This window comes from Mastomys coucha, unplaced genomic scaffold, assembly GCF_008632895.1.
Source record: "Mastomys coucha isolate ucsf_1 unplaced genomic scaffold, UCSF_Mcou_1 pScaffold21, whole genome shotgun sequence".
NCBI classification, from domain to species: Eukaryota; Metazoa; Chordata; class Mammalia; order Rodentia; family Muridae; genus Mastomys; species Mastomys coucha.
This window is the reverse complement of record NW_022196904.1, coordinates 168,311,240-168,332,732: the sequence shown is the minus strand read 5'-3', so window position 1 is coordinate 168,332,732 and position 21,493 is coordinate 168,311,240. Positions and strand designations below refer to the sequence as shown.

General features: G+C 42.0%; 1 protein-coding gene across 3 annotated transcripts in view; it reads left to right on the top strand.

Moving 5' to 3' along the window:
* The window catches only part of Ide (insulin degrading enzyme), a 109,692-nt gene that overhangs the window by 72,752 nt on the left and 15,447 nt on the right, over nucleotides 1-21,493 (top strand). For 2 of the 3 annotated variants that reach the window (XM_031390190.1, XM_031390192.1), the window contains exons 12-19: nucleotides 2,915-3,017; nucleotides 6,308-6,430; nucleotides 8,561-8,643; nucleotides 12,391-12,535; nucleotides 15,073-15,183; nucleotides 16,032-16,152; nucleotides 17,936-18,027; nucleotides 18,864-18,975. In XM_031390190.1, coding sequence (XP_031246050.1) covers nucleotides 2,915-3,017; nucleotides 6,308-6,430; nucleotides 8,561-8,643; nucleotides 12,391-12,535; nucleotides 15,073-15,183; nucleotides 16,032-16,152; nucleotides 17,936-18,027; nucleotides 18,864-18,975 — 890 coding nt within the window. Of the gene's footprint in view, nucleotides 1-2,914; nucleotides 3,018-6,307; nucleotides 6,431-8,560; nucleotides 8,644-12,390; nucleotides 12,536-13,009; nucleotides 13,155-15,072; nucleotides 15,184-16,031; nucleotides 16,153-17,935; nucleotides 18,028-18,863; nucleotides 18,976-21,493 lie in introns of all 3 variants that reach the window. The other variant, XM_031390191.1, reaches the window with a different exon arrangement.

Genomic DNA, 21,493 nt, shown 5'->3' with positions numbered 1-21,493 from the left:
CCCCACTTGGAAAGAGAAATGGAGATTCTGACACAGTGAATGGGATTGAGCCGATGGGTGTGTTGATGGTAGCAGTAGACATTCGACTGTGAAGGCAGCATTCAGAGGCTCCAATCAAACACCCAGGAGAACTGGTGGAGTAAATGCTGACAGAGACCTAGTTATTGACTTGGACTGTGAGAGAGAAACAGAACCAACTGACTGTATGCTTACCCAGCCAAGCTAATTGTCTAGAATTCCTTCAATCTAAAAGGCTCAAAATGGGCTTTGTCCCAGTGTGGGGTTGAGTGTGCTGGTGGAAGGGTAATGATTTCAGTTTTAATAGGTAAGAGGCAGGTAAGACAAGCTTACAGAATTTTGTTGATAAAAGGTTCTTGCTCTTCTCTCCTTATCTCCAGTGGTACCTGAGATCAAACTTACAGCATCTTTCATGGTAGGCAAGTGCTCTACTATTGACCTGTCTCTTCAGCCCAGTGATTCTTAAAATAGTCTATGTCTTCGGACATTTGCCTCCGCTTTCCTTCCCTCCTTGCATTAGTTACTTCTACTGCTGTGTTAAAACGCCACAGCCAACGAAACTTAAAGAAGGGAGAGTTTATTTGGTTTATGAGTAGATTAACGTGGCAGGCAAGTGTGGTAGCGGTAGCAAGCATGGCCGTGGGAGTGAGAAGTGGAGAGCTCACAACATGAACCACAATTGTGGAGGGGAGAGAACGAGCTAGGAATGGCATTAGCCTTGTAATGTTTCTAAACCTACCCCTAGTGAAACACTTCCTCCAGCAAAGGCACACTTCCTCCACCTCCGCAGACAGGGCCGCAGCCGAGGACCGTGTATACACTCTAAACGTCACATTTCTTGACTACCCCATTTGAGTTCTCTTCGAGGTAATTTCCGGTATCTCATCAAAGGTAGCTCTTAATCGGCCAGAAGGTGGGAGTTTCTTCTTGCTCCCTTCTCTTCCAGCAGCAGGAAGAGCAGTGAGCATGGAGTAGATAAATTTGGTGTTAGTTTCTGGTAGGCAAAAAACACAGACTAGAGACAGGTGGTGGCACACGCCCTTAATCCCAGTACTCCTGAGATAGAGGCAGGTGGATCTGTGTGTTCAAGGTCAGTTTGGTCTACATGGTGAATTCTGGGGCAGCTGGGGCTACACAGAGAAACACTGTCTTGGAGTTGGGGCAGGAATGGTGGGTGGGGTTGGGTTTGGGAAGCATAGAACAACAGAAATGTAACAAGTAAAGGTCGCTCACTTTGTCGGTAAAGGTCGCTGTTTGAAGGAACAGGCTTGATGTTTTAGTTCTGTGCTAAGGATTGAATCCATAGTCTCACATCTGCTAGGCATGCATTCTACACTGAGCTGTACCTCCAGCCCACATTTGAAGTCTGTGATGACTAGATGGACCTACATTCTTAGCTATTACTCTTAACTCTAAGTCTGAGCTACCCTGGGACGGAAGGAATACACTTCTGTAAGGACCGTTACTTCCTTTCTTTCTTCTCTTGTTTGTTTGTTTTTGGTTTTTGGTTTTTGTTTGTTTGTTTGTTTTTGGTTTTTTGGGGTTTTTTGAGGGTTTTGAGACAGGGTTTCTCTGTATGGCCCTGGCTGTCCTGGAACTCACTCTATAGAACCAGGTTGGCCCTGAACTCAGAAATCTGCCTGCCTCTGCCTCCCAAGTGCTAGAATTAAAGGCATGTGCCACCACCCCACTCTTTCTTTCTTTTTTTCTTTTTAAAGATTTATTTATTTATTGTATGTGAGTACATTGTTGTTCTCTTCAGACACACCAGAAGAGGGCATCAGATCCCATTACGGATGGTTGTGAGCCACCATGTGGTGGCTGGGAATTGAACTCAGGACCTGTAGACGAGCAGTCAGTGCTCTTAACCGCTGAGCCTTCTCTCTAGCCCAAGGACCATTTCATAATAACTTTGATGTTGTTGCTGTTAGAGTCTAGCTATGTAGCTAAGGCTGATCTCCGACTTGTGAAGCTCACCCCTCAGCTGGGGTCACAGACAGGCACCACATCCCCATCCTTGTTCAGTTTTTCCCCTAGCTGTTCTTTTAAACTAGGCAATAGCATACCTAGACAAAATCTCTCCTATAGCTGCCCCTTTTACACTAGAATCAGTGGGCTGAGAACAGAAGACAATGGGACCAGGCTCAGAAGCTGGTGCACATGGTGCCTGTTGATTGGGTTTTAAGAGGTCCGAGGTAGTTATTTTTTGTCAACTTGACACAAGCTAGGGTCATCTGAAAAAGGGAAACCTCAATTGAGAAAATGCCTTTATCAGATGAGGTTATAGTCAAGTCAGTGGGCCGATTTCTTTTTTAAAGATTTATTTATTTGTTTGTTTGTTTATTATATGTAAGTACACTGTAACTGTCTTCAGACACTCCAGAAGAGGGAATCAGATCTCATTACAGATAGTTGTGAGGCATCATGTGGTTGCTGGGATTTGAACTCAGGACTTTCGGAAGAGCAGTCAGTGCTCTTAACCGCTAAGCCATCTCTCCAGCCCAAGTGGTCCAGTTTGTTGACTAATGTTGATGTGGATGTGGGGTGCCTAGCCCAGTAAGCAGTGGTTACTTGTGATTAGAAAGCAAGCTGAGCAAGCCATGAGGAGCAGGCATGTCAGCAGCATTTCTCCATGGTTCTGATTCCATTCCTGCCCCAGGTTCTTACCCTAACTAACATCACTCAGTGAAGGGCTGAGCTGTAAGGTGGAATACACCCTTTCTTCCCCAGCAGGCCTTTGGTCCGTGTGTTTATCACAGCAACAGAAAGCAAATTAGGGCATGGCTCAACTCATTCTTGGATATCGTTTACATTTGCATGGGTCAAAGTCTGTACATATGGTATATATCATAGATTTACAGCCTCGTTTCTGTTTGCATTTTCCATCTGTCTCTAGGGTGGCAATAGTTTCCAAATCATTTGAAGGAAAAACTGACCGCACAGAGCAGTGGTATGGAACGCAGTACAAGCAAGAAGCTATCCCAGAGGATGTCATTCAGGTAGGATCAAGTCACCTGCAATTCAGCCTGAGGTGGGAACCATGATGACAGGGCTCCCTCCGTCCTTAGGCTGGGTCCTGGGGGGCAAAGAGTGCTGGACCACCACTGTCTTATTGTCTTGGGAAGAGTGAAAGAGGAGCTAGAGAGCTGGAAGGCAGAGCTTTTTGTGAAGCGGTGCGCTCTGGCACTTTCCTGTGTGTTTATCAAACCACCAGGGCTGCCAAATGGGCTCCCAACTTCATGCATCCAAGTACTGCAGCATTGTGAACACAGAGTTGCACAGCGCCAGGAAGGCAAGAGCTGAGGAAGTCGGGCCGTGGAGGACAAGCTGCAGAGAGCTGGCAATGTTGCTGCAGTGGCTGGGATGCACACTGCTTTTACTTTTGGGTAGCATTACACTTTGCCCTCATTGTCTGCTTACTCTTGTTGTTACCATAAGCGAATCATGATTTATTCCCAAGCAGTTGTGTTTAGACTGCATTTTACCACATTTGTCAGTGGTTGAGGCTTTGCTTAGCTACTTAGAATCTTTTTCTGTCTTGCCTTGTTGGCTATGGATTACTTAAAAGTACCAGAAAACCAAAAAAATCAAAAGTTGAAGTGAAAGAAATCCTACTATCCTGGACTTCAGGTCATAAGTGGAGACAGAACTGCAAGTATGGCTTGAATATGCCGGTGGACATCACTGCTTTCTAAAGAGCTAGAACAGATATAGACCTATCAGTAATGAACCTTTTACTTTTTTTAAAATTAATTTTTATTTCCTATGCATTGGTCTTTTATCTGCATGTATGTCTTTATGAGGGCATCAGATCCCCTGGAACTGGAGTTACATACAGTTGTGAGCTGCCATGTAGTTGCTGGGATTTGAACCTAAGTTCTCTGGAAGACCAGCCAGTGCTCTGAGACATCTCTCCAGCCCAAACTTGTCTTTTCAATGACAACATAGTAAAATAGGGTTGTTTTTTTTTTTAAAGATTTATGTGTTTATTTTATGTATATGAGTACACTGCAGCTGTCTTCAGACACACCAGAGGAAGACATTGGATCCTATTACAGATGGTTGTGAGTCATCATGTGGTTGCTGGGAATTGAACTCAGGACCTCAGGAAGAGCAGCTAGTGCTCCTAACCACTGAGCCATCTCTCCAGCCCAGTAAAATAAATTTTTAATTCTGTTGCATATGTTTGTGGAGATCATAGGACAACTTTGTGTAGTCCTTTCTCTCCTTCTACCTCCACATGGGTTCTAGGGATGGAGCAAGGGTATCCAGGCTGGTGTAGCCAGTGCCTGATGAGCCATCTCTCTGGCCTAAAAAAAAAGAAAAAGAAATCATTTAAGAAAAAAAAAAAAACCTGATATTTCAGGGACTGTGCCCTCTAAAATGTAATAACTAAGTCCATATTCTTAAACTGGAAAAAAAAAAACTCATTTTTTCTTCAGTCAATGCTGGGGCTAAAATAATCTAAAAACAAAGAGACGCCTCTCCCACACAGCCCTCATTATCCCCCCAACCTCCCCACCTCCGTTTACCAAATCATGACCATAAAACCTCCTGTTTACCAAATCGCGACCATAACAGCCTTGCCCTGTAGAATTTTTTTTTTTTTTTTAAGTTTATCTGGAAGTACAGCAGTGAGAAGACTTGCTGTGTATTTCTAAGCTCCAGCTCAGCCTTTCTGGAGACTTAAGCTGCAGGGTAATAACTTTGCTCAGCTCTTTACTCTTCCCATGACAAAGGACTGCAAGTGTTGGCACCAAAATCGAATTTCAGCATCTACAAGGCTGTGCTGGGTCAGCTAGGTGACTGAATCCAGAGCTAATGGCACTTGCTTGCCTTTTGGGATTTTTTTTTTTTTTAAGATTTATTTTATTTATTTTATATGTATGAGTACACTGTAGCTGTACAGATGGCCATGAGCTATCATGTGTGTGGCTGCTGGGAATCGAACTCAGGACCTCTGCCGGCCCCGCTCGCTCCGGCCCCACTCGTAATTCACTGTAGCTGTCTTCAGACACACCAGAAGAGGGCGTCATCTCATTATGGGTGGTTGTGAGCCACCATGTGGTTGCTGGGATCCGAACTCAGGACCTTCGGAAGAGCAGTCAGTGCTCTTACCCGCTGAGCCATCTCGCCAGCCCCACATTTTGGGATTTTAATAATAAAACGTCTTTTATTTGTGAACCTGAGCCTTTAACAGCAAACAGTGTATAAATTAGGGTTCAACAATCACAGGCCTGAGTTCTGTCCCGCTTAGCTGCTAGAACCTTTTTATGTGTCAGTCTAGACGTAAGTCATGTCTTTGTTTTGTTCTTGCCTTGAGTTATTTATTGGCTTACATAACAGTTTGCATGTCTTCTGGAAGAAACATGGCCAGAACTTAAGAAGCACCTGAAATGGTGGTTTGAGAGCTTGGTTGTTAGAGGCACCTGCTGCCAAGACTAATAATGCAGGTTCAATCCCTGGAACCCACATGTGGGGTGGAAGGATTCCTCCTACAGGTTGTCCTCTGACTTCCACACAAGCGTCGTGGGTGTGTGCAGCTGCATACAAAATAAATAAGTGAAAAATCGAAAGTTGAAGTGAAAGAAATCCTACTATCCTGGACTTCAGGTCATAAGTGGAGACAGAACTGCAAGTATGGCTTGAATATGCCAGTGGACATGACTGCTTTCTAAAGAGCTAGAACAGATATAGACCTATCAGATTCTCTTTGTTCCCTTTTTTAAATTATTTTATTCATTTACATTCCAAATGTGGTATATCCCCCTCTCCCGCCCAGCCTCTCACATTTTTCTTTAAGCTGCTGATTAGAAGCTGCAGAAAGAAAAAAAAAATGTATGGATGAATGTAAAGTCTCTTAGTACCAGAAAGATAAACTCAAGTTGTATGAAAACCCATCGGTAGATTCTGGCTGTAGCCCCTTATGTATGACGAGACAATGTTCCTTCCATTTGGGCTTACACAGTAAACCAAGACACCAGTTTGTTTGTTTTGTTTTGTCTTTTTTATTTATTTTTCATTTGTTTGTAGATTTGAGAGGGTTCTCACTAGCTAGCCTTGGCTGGTCAAGAGGTCAGCTCCCCGAGTACTAGGATTACAGGTGTGAGCCCCTGGGTAACGTTTGTCCGTACTTCACAGCGTGAGCCCCTGGGTGACGTTTGTCCGTCCTTCACAGCGCGATGTTGTAGATCAAACCTGGCGTAGTCTCAGCCCAGAGACAGTGCTCCTAACTCCTGAGTTATATTAGTAATTGCTTTCATGTGTGTGTGTCTTACTATTCATCTAGAAATGGCAGAATGCTGAACTGAATGGAAAATTTAAACTTCCAACAAAGAATGAATTTATTCCTACAAATTTTGAGATTTTGTCATTAGAAAAAGATGCAACACCATACCCTGCTCTTATTAAGGTATTGTGTTAAATCTGCGGTTGGTTGGTTTGTTTGTTTATACATGTGGGGGTGGCAGTGGGGGTGTCTTAACCAACCCTTGAGGGTCAAATGATCCTCTTGATTCAGCTCCTGAATCTCTTGTTCTGTAGGGACACGCTACCATACCACAGAATCAGTGGTTTTTAAATACAAAGGCCAGACCTATTACATGGAGAAATAAAGATAATTTCTTATATTTGGAACTTTGTTAATTTAGGATTTGTCACATCCTCAGAGATGATAGAAATGCTGTAAAAGAATGCAAGAAATAACATGAAGTTAAAAATGCAGCAGCAAAATACAAAACAAACCTGAACTACATAGCATCGATGATTGCTTTGCTGTAGGAAAATAAAGTCAGGGCTCTAATCAAGTCAGTTGAAAGGTCCCAGGCTCCCCCCATATCCACTGAAAACCTGATAAAGAAGTGAGTTTGCGCCACCTTGTACAAGGTGGTGAGAGGAGCCGGTCTGAACCTGTGGACAGAAGCTCTTTTACTAACTGACCAAATAGGAAGGTTCTGATGCTAACAGTGGCTGCTCAGAGCTCTTGGAGTTATGAGTCGGGGGAGGGTGAATGAGAGGGCTCCCCATTTTGTTTTCAGAATGTTCCTTTCATGTTGTCATTTCACACCTTGGATAAAGTTGTAGAAAACTTACAACATAGTCTTAGTTCTAAACTTACAAACAAAAACTCAGGACTATAGATGTTCCCTTCCATTGTTTTTTGTCTTCAGGAGACCTAATATTGTTGTTAAGGAACATGGAATTTCATTTATCTTAAGCAACTAGGTCATTAGTGAGACATCTGTTTTCCTTTGAGATGACTTTAGTGAGATACTATGTTAAGCAAAGGAGAAACTTTGTACTGACTGCCCCTCTCTGGGTGAGGGCTCTAGCTAAGCAGGGTCCTAATCCTTGTACCTTTAGACAGGGTCTTGCTGTGGAGCTCAGGCTAGCTCAGTGTAGCTAAGTCTAACCTCATTGGTCCTCCCCAGCTTTCCAAATGCTGGCATTGCAGTGGTGCCCCCATGCCTGGCTGGGCTGTTTTTAAATGTTTTGTCAGAGTAAATTGGCGAGTACATTACATCAATTACAACTCCTAACAGAATTTCAGAGTTTTAAATTTGAGAGCATTCTTAGTATAGAATGAGTGAGATAAGTTAAGGCGTTATTAGATTGTTCGTCTTTGTATGTTTTCTACTCCAGCATAACAAATTATTCTAAAACCTATCATCTTCAAAACCACAAACATCATTTTAAAAGTCAGTTAAAACCACAAAGATACGCTTTCTGAGGGTTGGGGTTCTGGTTCAGTTCTGTAGTGAGGTGCTGTCTCTTTGGGAGGCTGAACTAAGGCTCGAGAATTCTTTCCCAGGTACAATTTTGTGGTTAACAGACCTTCAACATGTAGACTTGCCAACTCCATTGAGCTGTTTGACATGGCAGCTGGCTGTCCCCAGATGAATGCAGAAAGTGAGTGACCAAGGCAGGAATGTGGCCTTAGAATTAAATCTCTGGGACAGAATGCTATTGAGTCTGTCCGACATTTTTGTTAGTTAGGCACACTAACCCTGACGAGAGTTAGATTATATGAGGTTGTGAATCCCAGCCAGCAAGGGTTGCGGATCACCGCAGAGCAGTGGTCCTCCCCCTCCTGATGCTGCAACACTTCATTATAGCTGGTGACTCTAACCATAAATTACTTCATTACTACTTCATGACTTTAATGTTGCTGCTCTTACGAATCATAATAGAAACCCATAGGCTGAGCTAGAGAAGTGCTGCCCTAGAGGCTGGCTGGCACACTGATCCGAACGGGCTCCCAGTAGCCAGGAAGATGATGGCAGAGCAGTTGGTACTAATGTCTCTCTTCTGTCTCCCCCACTGTGCTCTCACCTCCCTGTTCCCCGGGAGTAGCGGGCTGGCTGATCTTTGTCACAGCGCTGGCAGTCTTCTCTCTGGTCTCGCTAGCCTGGGTGCTTCAAGGTTGTAAGCAGCAACCTTCGGAACAATATGCTTTGCCCCTCAATTTGAAGAGTACTTTGGGTGGACATTTGTATGGAATGTATGTACCTCTTTTCCTAATCAAATTGTTTCTCTGTCCCAGGATACAGCCATGAGTAAGCTGTGGTTTAAACAAGATGATAAATTTTTCTTGCCGAAAGCTTGTCTCAACTTTGAATTTTTCAGGTATGTAATTGAATCTAGCTAAACAACCTAAAAAATCAACAGTTACATTTTGAGTTTTCTGTTCTTAAGCATCCATATCTTGAAATAGTGAGAATTAAATTTCTCCTAGCCAGGAAAAGGCTGCGAAGAACTGCTGAGAACCTGAGTTCATCCTTCCTTGCATTAATGAGTATTAATACCCCTTGGCTAATGTGAGTCATGTTAGCTCTTAGTAGGAGGAGCCGCTTAGCCATCAGGACTTGGGAATCTGAAGGAGTTATAAGTTTATCCAGAAGCTTTGTTAAGGAAAGAAGTAACAATTGAGTTCATTTTTTCAATTCCTAAAACTTGCCTGGAGCTGTACATATGTGTATTTGTATGTGTGCCCATGGATGTGTACAAGTGTGAGCAAATAAACATGTGTATATGTTTGTAAAGGTACACATGAATGTGCTTATACGTAGAGGGAAAAGAGTGAGATAGGGTTTCCTCGTGTAATGACGTTTGCCTTTTAGAGAGGTCCATGTATGGAGCCTTCTAACAATTAAGAAATTGAGCTTAGGGAAGAATCTTCAAGCTCTAGTTAAACCTGCAGAGGAGGAGCAAAGCCTGGAGCACACATTGACTATAACCTCACTAAAGACCTTGAAGCAGGATTACTGACCTGTAGGTCTCACATTCCCAGTCTTTGGACATGTGTGTATTGCATGGTCAAATGTTAGTGGTTTTAAACTGCTAAATTTTAGAATACTTTCAAATAATATAAGTGAACACCCAGGCAGGCTGTTCTGCCTTACCTGTAGTGTTGGGATTACAGACATACACTACCATACCTGGCTCATATTGTAATGTTATATTTCTGAATTTCAATGTTCTTTTAAAAATTAACTTATCATGTAACAATGTTCAATATGATAAAAAGCTTCTGTGAGTTTTCCATTGTTCAAATGGCAAGACATAAATTAAAGAGATAACTTTAAATGCTTTGGAAAGGAAAATATCTAAGTATGATGTTAATAATTTTCATAATTAAATATGTTAAGATTGTAGGGTTATACATAGTGTTCCATACTAGTAGATGTACATATTTTCTAACCTATTTTTAATTTCTTGTGTAGTGAGAGTAAATTCTTTGATTGTCTGGTTGGTTTGGTGTTTATAAAATTTTCCTAATTTATTTCTATATATGTGTATATATCTGCATATGTGCATATATACATGTATGTAGGTACCCTGGGAGGCCAGAGAGGTGTTAGATCCTCTAGACCTACAGTTATATGCGATTGTGAGTCATCTGACATGGATATTGGGAACTGAGCTTGGGTCCTCTGGAAGAGCAGCAGGCATTCCTAACCTCTGACCTATTCCTTAGGTTTGGCTTTTTGAGGCAGTCTCACTCTAGCCAGACTGACCCGGAACTCAATATTGAAGCCCCCATACTGGCCTCAGATTCATGATGATCCTCCTGCCTTTCGCCTTCTGAATGCTGAGGTTACGGGGGTGAGCCACCACACCCATCACAAGGGATAGTTTAATATTCTAAGCTGCTTGACCCCATTGGTTGCTGTGACTATAATAGTTAATTTCTTCACAAGACCTCTTTAACATTTCTCCTCTGATCTGCTCAGCAGTTTCCGAAATGGAAAATGACTGTTTCCCACACATTTATCTCCCTCTCCTGATCTAATTTTCCCTAGAGAATCACTGTTGACCTTGTCATACATACATTTGAATAGAGATTGTATTTAGCACATGGTAACACATGCCTTTAGTGCCAGCACTCAGAAGGCAGAGGCAGGTGGATCTCGGAGTTTGAGGCCAGCCCAGTCTAGAAATCAAGTTCCAGGTTATCTGGAGCTACACAGGGAAACCCTGTCTTCAAAAACTAAAAAAGGAGGAAAGAAAAAAAGAAAAAAAAAACATAGGTGTATTGTATATGCCCTTTTCACTTTTTCAGAAATAGGATTAAATTCTGTATACTCAGTCACAGTTTTTAAGACCTTATGAACCAAATGTATCTGTATAGTATCTGATTACAATGTATTTGAGCCAGAATTTCCATATTTCAGTGGAATCATGGTGTCTCTTAAAAGTGCCCTAGCACACATTTGTATGACCTGGTGTTTTAGGACATTTGTAATCTCTTCTCGGCTTGAGTCATATGACAGCTCTAGTTGCCAGAGATGACTTTGTCATGGTCTTACTTTTGTTTTGAGGGTCTCTCTCTCTCCCTCTCCCTCTCCCTCTCCCTCTGTCCCTCCCCCCTCCCTGTGTATGCGAGTGTGTGTGTGTGTGTGTGTGTGTGTGTGTGAACAACAGCTTAAGTTGAATGTTGCTCAAAGCCTAAAGAAGATTTGTCATTTTATACAATACGGTAAGAAAATTAAACCAAGATCAGAGAGATGGCATAGTAGGCATAATAGGTATAGGTCTTGCCCCAAGACTGACAAACTGAGTTCAGTACATTTTTAAAAGAATTAATGACAACATCCATTTAGGGTTTTGTCTGTCTTTTTACCTTTGTAAGTACCTAGGCATTTTTCTGCATGTTTGCTTTATTATTAGCGTGGATAGAACAGTTAGCATGTCTTTCCGCTCATGGATGTGTTGTGTAGTTTGGTGTAGTAACTGTGCTACAAATAGAAGGAAGCACATTCCGTGGGTCTGGAGCAGTAGTCAGGAACGTTCTCCTGTCTGCCTGCCAGATCGCTCCAAGGCTGCCCTTGCTTGCTTTAGGGACAAGCCCAGCAGGCCCTGTTATCACCGTGGCCTGATTATCTTATCTAATGGAGTAATTTTTGTTTGCTGCCTCCTCCATCCATCATTGTTCATAACCCTGTCAGCACCTGGTATAGCAGATTTAAGCCTATTGCTTGTTTCTCCCAGTTAACCCTAACCCTGAGCACACAGGGATTTTGATTGAGTTACTCCTTATCTGCTCTCAGGGTCTAGAGAGGAGCTCTATAGACAGTGTATAATAACATATATTATTGAATTCATGGCTCTTTCCTTGGTGCTGATAAAAGTAAGCAGTGTTATATAATCAACTAAGTGGGTTGTTTAACTTTCATTTGAATCCCAAACTCTGCTGCTGCCAACCCAGGTACCCAGGGGAAAATAGTTTCCTGTCTGGGAGATGGAAGGTTGGTATCTGCTTCTATTTAGCTGTTATATGCTATTATTTGTTTCTTCTCTTTTCATACACTCTAACATAAATATTTTCCTATTGTAATTTTTTTTCTAATTCTAGCTGCAGTTATATGATGAACTTATTAATGTTCCAGTTGTATTCTAGCTTTATTGGTTAGGGCAAGCTAATGCTTCCATGATTCTCTTCAGTCTTTCCCTTTTAAGGCCATACAGTTAGCGTGTACAGGTTTCCCAGTCTCATATTTCTGTACTCCACGAGAGAGGACGTGCAGATGCTGGATCACTTTAGCCTGTCACCAAGCCTCCTCCCAGCAAGCTGAAGGACAGCCCTGCAATTTACCATTCCACACTCTCCCTACCTCTCCTTTCTGACTTGTCAGTCCCACACCACTTGAGACCAGCAGCTCCCATTTCACTGCCTCCAGTGCACACACACAGATATTTCTGACATCCTCTCTCTTAGACCTTTTTTCCTCATGACAAAAAGAAACAGATTCAAGAATTCAACCTTGTCCTTGGGAAATTATATAAAGTATTATTGAGTTCTGCACCTGTTTCAAAGGCCGCAGCATGTTGGGAAGTAATAAATAAGCTCTTTATGTCAACGTTTTCTTCCAGCCCATTTGCTTATGTGGACCCCTTGCACTGTAACATGGCCTATTTGTACCTTGAGCTCCTCAAGGACTCACTCAACGAGTATGCATATGCAGCAGAGCTAGCAGGCCTGAGCTATGACCTCCAAAATACCATCTATGGGATGTATGTAAGTACCCATGGCTTAGAGCCTTCCACTCATCAACATTGTTATACTGAGTTGATGGAAGCATTTTAAATTGTGGGTATGAGTTTAATTTCTTTTAAAAAAATATTTATTGCTTACCATATTTTCTTTGTTTATTTTTTAAGTTAGTTTTTATTCTAACACTCCACTGTGTACCATTCATAGTATGCAGAGTTTCCTCGATTCTTTTTAACATCTTTCATCAGAATCTCATATTTTTCTCCTCAATCAAAACTGTGCCCAATCTAGGTTTAGCTCTTACCCATTCTGTATCTGAAATCTTGACCTTCAGAAAAACAGAATGAAGTCCTCTCTTTGTAAACCACGAGGCTGGCCTACCCTCTTCCTTAGCAGTCAGGTCACGACGCTGCATATCCATACTCTTCGGTCATGTTTCTTCACTGTCATGCCACAGCTGAGGTATCAAAGCATCTCTTCTGTTTTTCTTTTTGTTAGTCGCTACCTTTATGCTGATCCTCTCCATTGCAACATGACATACCTGTTTATCAGGTTATTGAAGGATGATTTAAAAGAGTATACATATGCAGCACGCCTCTCAGGTTTGAGCTATGCCATTGCATCAGGGATGAATGCAATACTTGTAAGTAAAATGCACACCAAAGAAGAGGCAACACACTGCTGAAGCTTTCTGTAGAGCTTGGGAGAACTATTAACTTGTGCATCTTTAAACAGGAAGGTTGACGGTTTTCTTCCTTGCACCTTTTAAATGACTAAAGGGTTCAAAATAGTATTAGCCTACTAATAAATGATTGGGAAAATTCAGTGCATCTTGTGCAGATGTATGTGTGCTACATGTATGGGCATGTATTATTTGAGATGTTTAACATACTAATCTTAAAAGCATGTTTTTCTCCCCATGTATCTGAGTCCTTTTCTACTTATAAGTAAAGACTATTTGTTATTATTTTGGTGCTTGGATTTTACTAATACATAAGCATCTTTTATTTCTATGGGTAGTAGCAGAAAGTTCCTGTGTTCAGATCCACCCGGCATGTTTCATTAACTGTTTTACATGCATTATACATACATCCTGCCTTTGATGTTATCTCAGTTCCAAAATAGCATCTGTTCAACGGCAGACATCATTCCCATGGGTGGGTCTGGGAAGCACACGCTTAGTCACGACTGAGATGAGAACATGTCCCAAATCTTACCCAAAAGGCTTTCTCTAAATGGCATTGGTCAATACTGTGTCTCTTTTTCTTTTTACCAAAATTACTTTTCAGGCAGCTGTTGTTTTCTGTGTAAGAATAGATTCCATCTAACCATTCTCAGATTCCACAGGTTGAGACTCAAAGGCAAAGTTAACCACAGGTATAAGTGACTATCTAGTTTGTTTTTCCCTAGCGCCTTTTCACAGCGTATTAGCATACACTTGTGATAAAGCTGGCTTCCTGACGGTTGTGGTTCATACGGTCCATGCTTGCTTTGTGTGGTCGGGGCTCTTTGCTCCAGCTGAGGCTCCTGCCTGTCAGGGACCTCACAGGGTAGTTCTCCTTGCAGTGTATCCTGTGTTGCTCCAGGTGCTGCACACAGAGATGTAGTCACAGCCTTCCCTCTTCCGTGCTTTCCGGGGCTGAGGCTTTCCGAGGCTGACAAAGTAAATGATTCTCTGATGAAGTCCTCACAGTAGATACAATATATTTTCCCCTACAAATTTATTTGCCATTGGCATTTAGAAAATCAGCAGAACTCATAAAATACGCAGATAGGATTGTGGTTCCTTGTTGGATAACACAGAATGACAGGAGCATGGGGCTATGAAACAAAATTAGGGCTGCCTGACTTTTCCTAAGAAAAGCTATTTGTTTTTGTTTTTATTTGTTTTTGTTTTTTCCTTAGAGGAGGCAGGAAATTGAGATGGGGGTCTAGCCTGGGACTAGCTGAGTAAACTAGACTGGCCTCAGACTTGGAGCTGCCTCGTCTCCCAGTTTCTTCCAGCCAGAGCTGATTATTTAAATATTTCTAAACAGTTTTGGAATGTGTTCAATAGCTAGCTAGGTAACAGTCTCTGGGATTTTGACCTCTTTACTACCTCCATTAAAAAGTATTAGTTAAACTGTTTATTAGAGAGTCTTTCTTAAGACAAAATTTAGGGCTTTGAGTGTTCCTCCATGGTGAAGTATATACTTAACATGGCCCTGGAGTTCAGTCTCCAACACCAGAAAGAAAAAGACAAAGCTTTTAAGACGCGTTCCGTAATTAAGTTTCATAGTGTGAGAACGTGAACATAATTAAGTTTCGTAGTGTGAGAACATGAATGTTACAGTGTGGTTGGTGCCACTATAGTTAGGCATTGGGGGAATTTACCTACTATTGACTTTATTTGGGAAAAGATGTTATTTAATACAAAGATGATTAGTGTTAAATTAAGTTTATTGAGTTCCTTGTTTTATTTTCTACTTAATATACCTAGTGCTGGGATTTTCAAAGTGTTTTTAAATCAAACTTAAAATGAAGCTATTGAAATCTTTCAATACCTTCACCTCTTTCCATAGCTTTCAGTGAAAGGTTACAATGACAAACAGCCGATTTTGCTAAAGAAGATTACTGAGAAAATGGCTACTTTTGAGATTGATAAGAAAAGATTTGAAATTATCAAAGAGGCGGTAAGTCTTATAACTTGCTTTTGTAGTTTTTATTAATACAGTTATATTGCCATATTTTTAAAAGTAATTTATTTATTTTTATTTCATGTGCATTTGTGTTTTGCCTGGATATATGTCTATGTGAGGGTATCGGTTCCCTTGAACTGGAATTACAGACAGTTGTGAGCTTCCATGTGGGTGCTGGGAATTGAACCCTGTTCCTTCTGGAAAAGCAGGCAGTGCTCTTAACAATGGAGCCATCTCTCCAGTCCCTATGTTTTCATTATAAAAATTGCTAATAATGGAAAGAGGATTAAAAAAAAAATTCATGATCCTGATGCACTTATCTCATACCATCTTTGCTAAATCCTGTTTTCTACTCAGAAAGCCGAACCCACTGTTTGTATACCTGACTGTTAGCTCCAAAACCTACTAGAGCTTCAGTTCTGGCTCTGGGGGAAACTCTAGTGAAACTCCAGTTTTCATCCCAACTTTCATCTCAGACAGATGGCTGCCTACCGGAAGAATTTTAGTTGAGCATTCAGTAGCTCCTACCTGTGTTACTTGCTTATGGAGACTTTGATGATGTACAGTATCTGAGGATCCCTGCAGACTGGGGGTTACTTTCTGAGGCATGCAAGGTGTCCCATACTGAAGGCATGTAGAAGTGTGTTAGAGGTAAAGATGTGGCCTGGGCGATGAAAATGAACGTCCCTTAGTTTAAGAACCAGAGAAGGATCGGTGTTGTTCTTAAGTATATAGCAGAGGAAGAAGCAGATATCCTTGCATCCCAGTTATACAACTTATAAAAGAAGTTGATTTTCTAAGTCGACTTTGAAAATGAGTGAACCTGTGTTTCCCCTCCCTAGTATATGCGATCTCTTAACAATTTCCGGGCTGAGCAGCCCCACCAGCACGCCATGTACTACCTCCGCCTGCTGATGACTGAAGTGGCCTGGACTAAAGATGAGTTAAAGGAAGCCCTCGACGGTAAGCCTTTTCTACTTAAGTTTCTACCCTAGTTGTTCTGTTGTCTGAGGTGGGTAGTAAGAGCTTCGCAACTCAGTATGGTGCAGTGACATTTAACAACTGTTCGCACACCCAGCCCTGCCTATAGATTAGGCAGTGGCCAGTTAGAGGATTTCTGGATTGGGAGCCAGGGTTGAGAAGCACAAGTAGAAAGATCAGTTCAATGGAGATGAAGCAGGTGAGGGTTAGAGAAGAGATCCCCAAGGCAGCACAGTGGGTGTGGACCATGTTCCAGTTCTGCAGTGACTTTAAATAAGACTTTAGACTTAGATAGATAAAACTCCAAGGGTGTGTGTGTGTGTGTGTGTGTGTGTGTGTGTGTGTGTTTATAACCTTTAAATTTAAGATAGTTACACATACTTTTAGATTGAAAGATAGTATCTGTAAAATGCCTGACCTATCATAGGTTTTTAATTAACTAACTTAATTAGTTTCTAAAGAAGGACCAATATGTGGAAAAGGAATGGGAGAAGTAGGAAAATTACTATTGGGATACTGTAATAACAATTGCCACAGGCAGTGCCCACTTAACAGATGCTAAAATTAGTTAAAAGTTGAGGGAAATCCAGTCAGGGAGATTACAAGGGTAAGTGTGCTGGCCACCAAGCCTGATGCCTTGAGTTGGATTCCCATGTGGTAGGAGGAGAGAACTGACTCTGTATGTTGTCCTTCTCACACCACCACACCCCGTGTATTCATCACTACCACATACATGAGCTGCTCCTCTACCCTGGGCCACCACACAAACTGGATGGATGGATGGATGGATGGATGGATGGATGGATGGTTAATATAAAAAATTTTAATTTAAAATTTGAGGGAAATCTGTATATTTATATAGTCTCAAAGTTTTCTTCCTATAGGTATTTTATTAATTATAATGGGAAAATTTGGCTTTGATAGTTTTTGGTGGTGGGCACTTCCAAGTTGCTTGTGGAATATATACACGTCACTCCATTATTAACCAGAGTAGAGCAGTACATTTACAATGAAAACACCTGACAGACACCACCTTAGCTAGGCAGTTTGTGGTAATGTATCCAGTGCAGTGACATGCCTGTGCACACGTTTAATGTACATTGCCTCTCTAGTGTATCTCCCTGCTGTTACATACATGACCTTGAAAAGACCCTAGATAAATAAAGAATTTCTGAGGAACTGTCTCCAGTGAGAGACAGTAAGGGTGTATGACTGGTAATTACAATATAGGAGTATCGGATAGATTCTGGATAAAAAGAAAGGGCATTAGTGTAATAATGAACTCCTAGGCCAGGATTGATGGGACACACCTTAATCCTATCACTCTGGTGCAGAGACTGGTAGATCCTGGTGAGTTCAAGGACAGCCTGGTCTACTTAGCAAGTTCTTGGGATAGCCAGAGCTACACAGTGAGACCCTGTTTGAAAATAACAAAAAACTTTTAAAAAATCCAAATAAAGTCTGTACTCTGCTTAACAGTATGTATCATTTGGGAATGCAACTGAGTTGTAGAGTGCTTGCCTAGCGAATACAAGGCGTTGGGTTTGATCTACAGAGCCTTGAAAAAGAGTGCTTATCAGTATTGATTGCTTAGGCTTTGATAATCATATTAAGGTTATTGAAAGATGATAATAGACAAAACTGGGTAAAATGTATAAAGGAACACTAGTATTTTTGCAAGTCTTCTATAAATCTGTAACTATTTCAAATACAAAGCTTTGTTTTTAAATTTATGTGCAGACCTTCCTATTTCTTACTTTTTCAGATGTCACCCTCCCCCGACTTAAGGCCTTCATACCTGAGCTCCTGTCCCGGCTGCACATTGAAGCCCTTCTCCATGGAAACATAACAAAGCAGGTGCGAGGTGACATTCTAGCAGGCTTTTGTGGATCACTGTAAGAGATTATTTCCTCTATTCTGTCTCAACACGTTAGAATTTACTCAGCTTTCTCTGGACGCAGGTCAGAAGGACATGCAAGAAATAGAATTATGATAGTTAAGTAAGGCAAGGCTCTTGGCTGTCTCTGCTGCTGTTGCCTGGCCTATACAGTCAGAGAAGAAGTGGAACTGATTATCCCTACTCGGTGTAGGCTCACAGAATGCAGAAATCAGGACCTGCATTCAAACCCCCAACACTGCTACATACTAGATATGTAATCTTATGAAAATGTATTTCCTCTGTTCTGCAAATCTCAAGCCTAATTCATAATACATAGAGAATACTACAAAGTTTCTGTGACAGTTGGCTTCACGGGCCTGGACTCTCTACCACTCCACATAGGGCCTCCAAAGCAGTATGCCCAGGCTCAGGTGCTTGCTTGGGGGAGTTCAGGTCATGGTCTGTACTTATCTTTCTCTCTTCTGTTCCAGCCTCTGGGGTCAAGGTCACCGACGTGGAGCTAACTTCTCCTTCCCAGTACCTCTCCATCTTTAGAAAGGCCTTTATTCCCTTGTCAGTACTATGTGGATAGTTGCTTAGATTTTTGTTTCTTTTCACTACTACTGTACTGATTGACAAACTCAGTTTTTATCCATTTGAATAGGATTAAATGAATTTAATACTTAAAATCTGTTTTTAAGAACATATATTTTTGTTTATTGTATTGAGCGATCCAGGATGCTGTTTTGATTTTTCTCAAGACAGGATGTGCTTGTGTTTTTTATACTACACTGTGGTATTTCCTTTCCTCCAGGCTGCGTTAGGAGTTATGCAGATGGTAGAAGACACCCTTATTGAGCATGCTCACACCAAACCTCTCCTTCCAAGTCAGCTAGTCCGGTACAGAGAAGTTCAGCTCCCCGACCGTAAGTTGAAATGTGCTGTCTAATAATGTGGCATATTATATGAGTTGAGTATGCATGGTTTCATGTCAGAGATCTGCAGGAAGCCTCATTTATAGAAATATGGTTACAAGTAGGTGGTTTTGTCAGAAGTCCCTGGTGGTTGGTGAGCCATGTACATGAAGGCAGGCAGTAATTCTGAGGAGACTGACATTGGGATTGACTAGTACTTATGTATAGAGGAGTCAGAGAATAAAAGTCTCATGCAGCTAATGAGATATGAACTGTGAGGGCTGGAGATGTGGCTCAGTGGGTGAGGTCATATATGCACTGTTCCTGAAGAGGACCTGACTTCTGTTCCCAGCATCCATGTTGGGGATTTAAAACCACCTATGACTCACTCCAGTTTGAGGGCATCTGATGCCCTCTATCCCCCATAGGTACCTGCATTCATGAGCACAGACACACACATGCACCACACCACACCACACCACACACACCACACAAAAATAAATCTTGTAGGGCATGGTGATGCACCCCATTAATCCCAGCACTTGGGAGGCAGAGTCAGTTGGATCTCTCTGAGTTCAAGGGCAAGCTGGGCTACATGGTAACTCGCAGGCTAGCCATGGCTACACAGTGAGAATCTTGTCTAAAGAAGAAAGAAAGCTGGGCTAGAGATGTGGTCTAACTGGTAGAATGCTTGCCTAGCATGGACATGGTGCTTGTTTGTATCTCCGCACTTGGAGGTGGAGGCAGGAGGATGAGACACCAAGATAATGAGTTAGAAGCCAGCTGGGATATGTGACTCTGTCTCAAAAAGTTAGGAAAACTAAGCAGCAGCTGAGGTCATAGCACTCGCAGAAAATCCGTTGGAATTGTTGGCAGGAGTACTTTTAGAACAGTCACAAATGCAGATGACAACATATTCCTTATGTTTTTATAAGGGAACAGCATAAGGAAATGCTTTTTTTGTGTTGGGATTTATAATGTTAGGTCATAGTTACATTAACAGTGGCTTCTTCTGATACAAAAATTCAATGAACATGGTTTCAGTGTGGAACTGTAGTGGGGACATAGTAGATAAGAATGAGGGCTTTGACACTTGAGGCCATTCGTCACTATTGGTGTTCCCTGTGCCTGCAGTGTCCATGTCCCCTGCCCCACGTCACAGGTGTGTCTATACTCTGTTCTCTCTCCTGGCCTGTCATACAGCTATGACAAAATACCCAGTATAAGATGTGGGGAGCAGCTAATTTTGACTCAAGGTTTTGAAAGTTTTAGGTCATGGGTATTTGGCCATTTGCTCTTGTCCTTAGAACCAAGTAGTAGATAAGAACAATAGTGAAGGAGTCCCTTACCTCGAGACCTCCAGGCAATAAAGAGAAGGGACATGGCCAGGGTCCCAGTATCCCTTTCAAGCATATGTTCCCAAAGACTTAACTTCCTTCCACTAGGTCCCGCCACTTTCTAAAGCCTTTGCCACCTTCTGATAGTGCCCAAGGCTGGGGATAGGGATTTAGCTCAATGGTAGAGCATTTGTCCAAAATGTGCAAGGCCCCAAATTTAACCCCCAAGACTTGAGCCAGACTGTAACATCAACTAAACATTTTCAGCTATCCTCAGCTGGAGTAAACTACTTGTGAGTTTTTCTGAAACGTCAGCTCGCTCAGTGCTTTGGCTCTCATGTGGATTAAAGGGCATCGCTGTTTTCTGAGATTATACATTCCCTTAAAGCCAGGGGTTTTGCTACTAAAGCAACTCAGATATGTTATTATTTCATGCCACCTCTGTTGAACACAGCTAGTTCTGCTGTTGTGCATGGCCAGTCATCACAAAGCAGTAATGGTTATTATGTGCTGCTTCTAGCGAGTTCCTCAGGCACTGCGAGCCTGGCAGAGAGGAACAATTAGGATCTGCTGACCAAGAACCATCCCTTTGGGCTGAGCATGCGGCTCTGAGGTTGGGCTCGTGCTTAATGGCAGGTGATGGTCTGTGTGTGAGTGTGTGTGGTCCTGGGTTCGAGCCTCAAACCAAAAGGAAGAAGCAACTGCAGCATTTATCTTTATGCAAAGTGAACCAGTCTGGAAAGAGAATGTCAAAGTGAATTTTTCATGCCTCCTCATTCTTTTCCTCTCTTAGGACCCTGTCTTTTGCCTCCTGATTGCTCTGTCAAATTGTCACAGTTCAGAAATAGCACAACTTACATCCCAGTCTCAAAATGAAGGTGTTAGAAAATTACTCTGATGTAGCCAGCTGATCAGATGTGGAAGCCTTAAGTAACCCTTCACTTGATTCTCCATTGGAAGGCATTTACAGCTGAAAAGCAAAGTCTGCACTGTGAAGGAGAAAGCATTTTAGGATGCTTGTGAAAAACTGGAAGAGGAAAAGATGGAACTTACAGCCCACAAACCCTTCCTCTTCTGATGAGAAACAATGTAGCCAGTGTACATCAGGAAATGGCTTCTAAAACCAAGCCTTCTGGGTGTGCCTGTTATCCTAGCCCTGGTGGTCAGGACAGCCTTCTGGTGTGCCTGTTGTC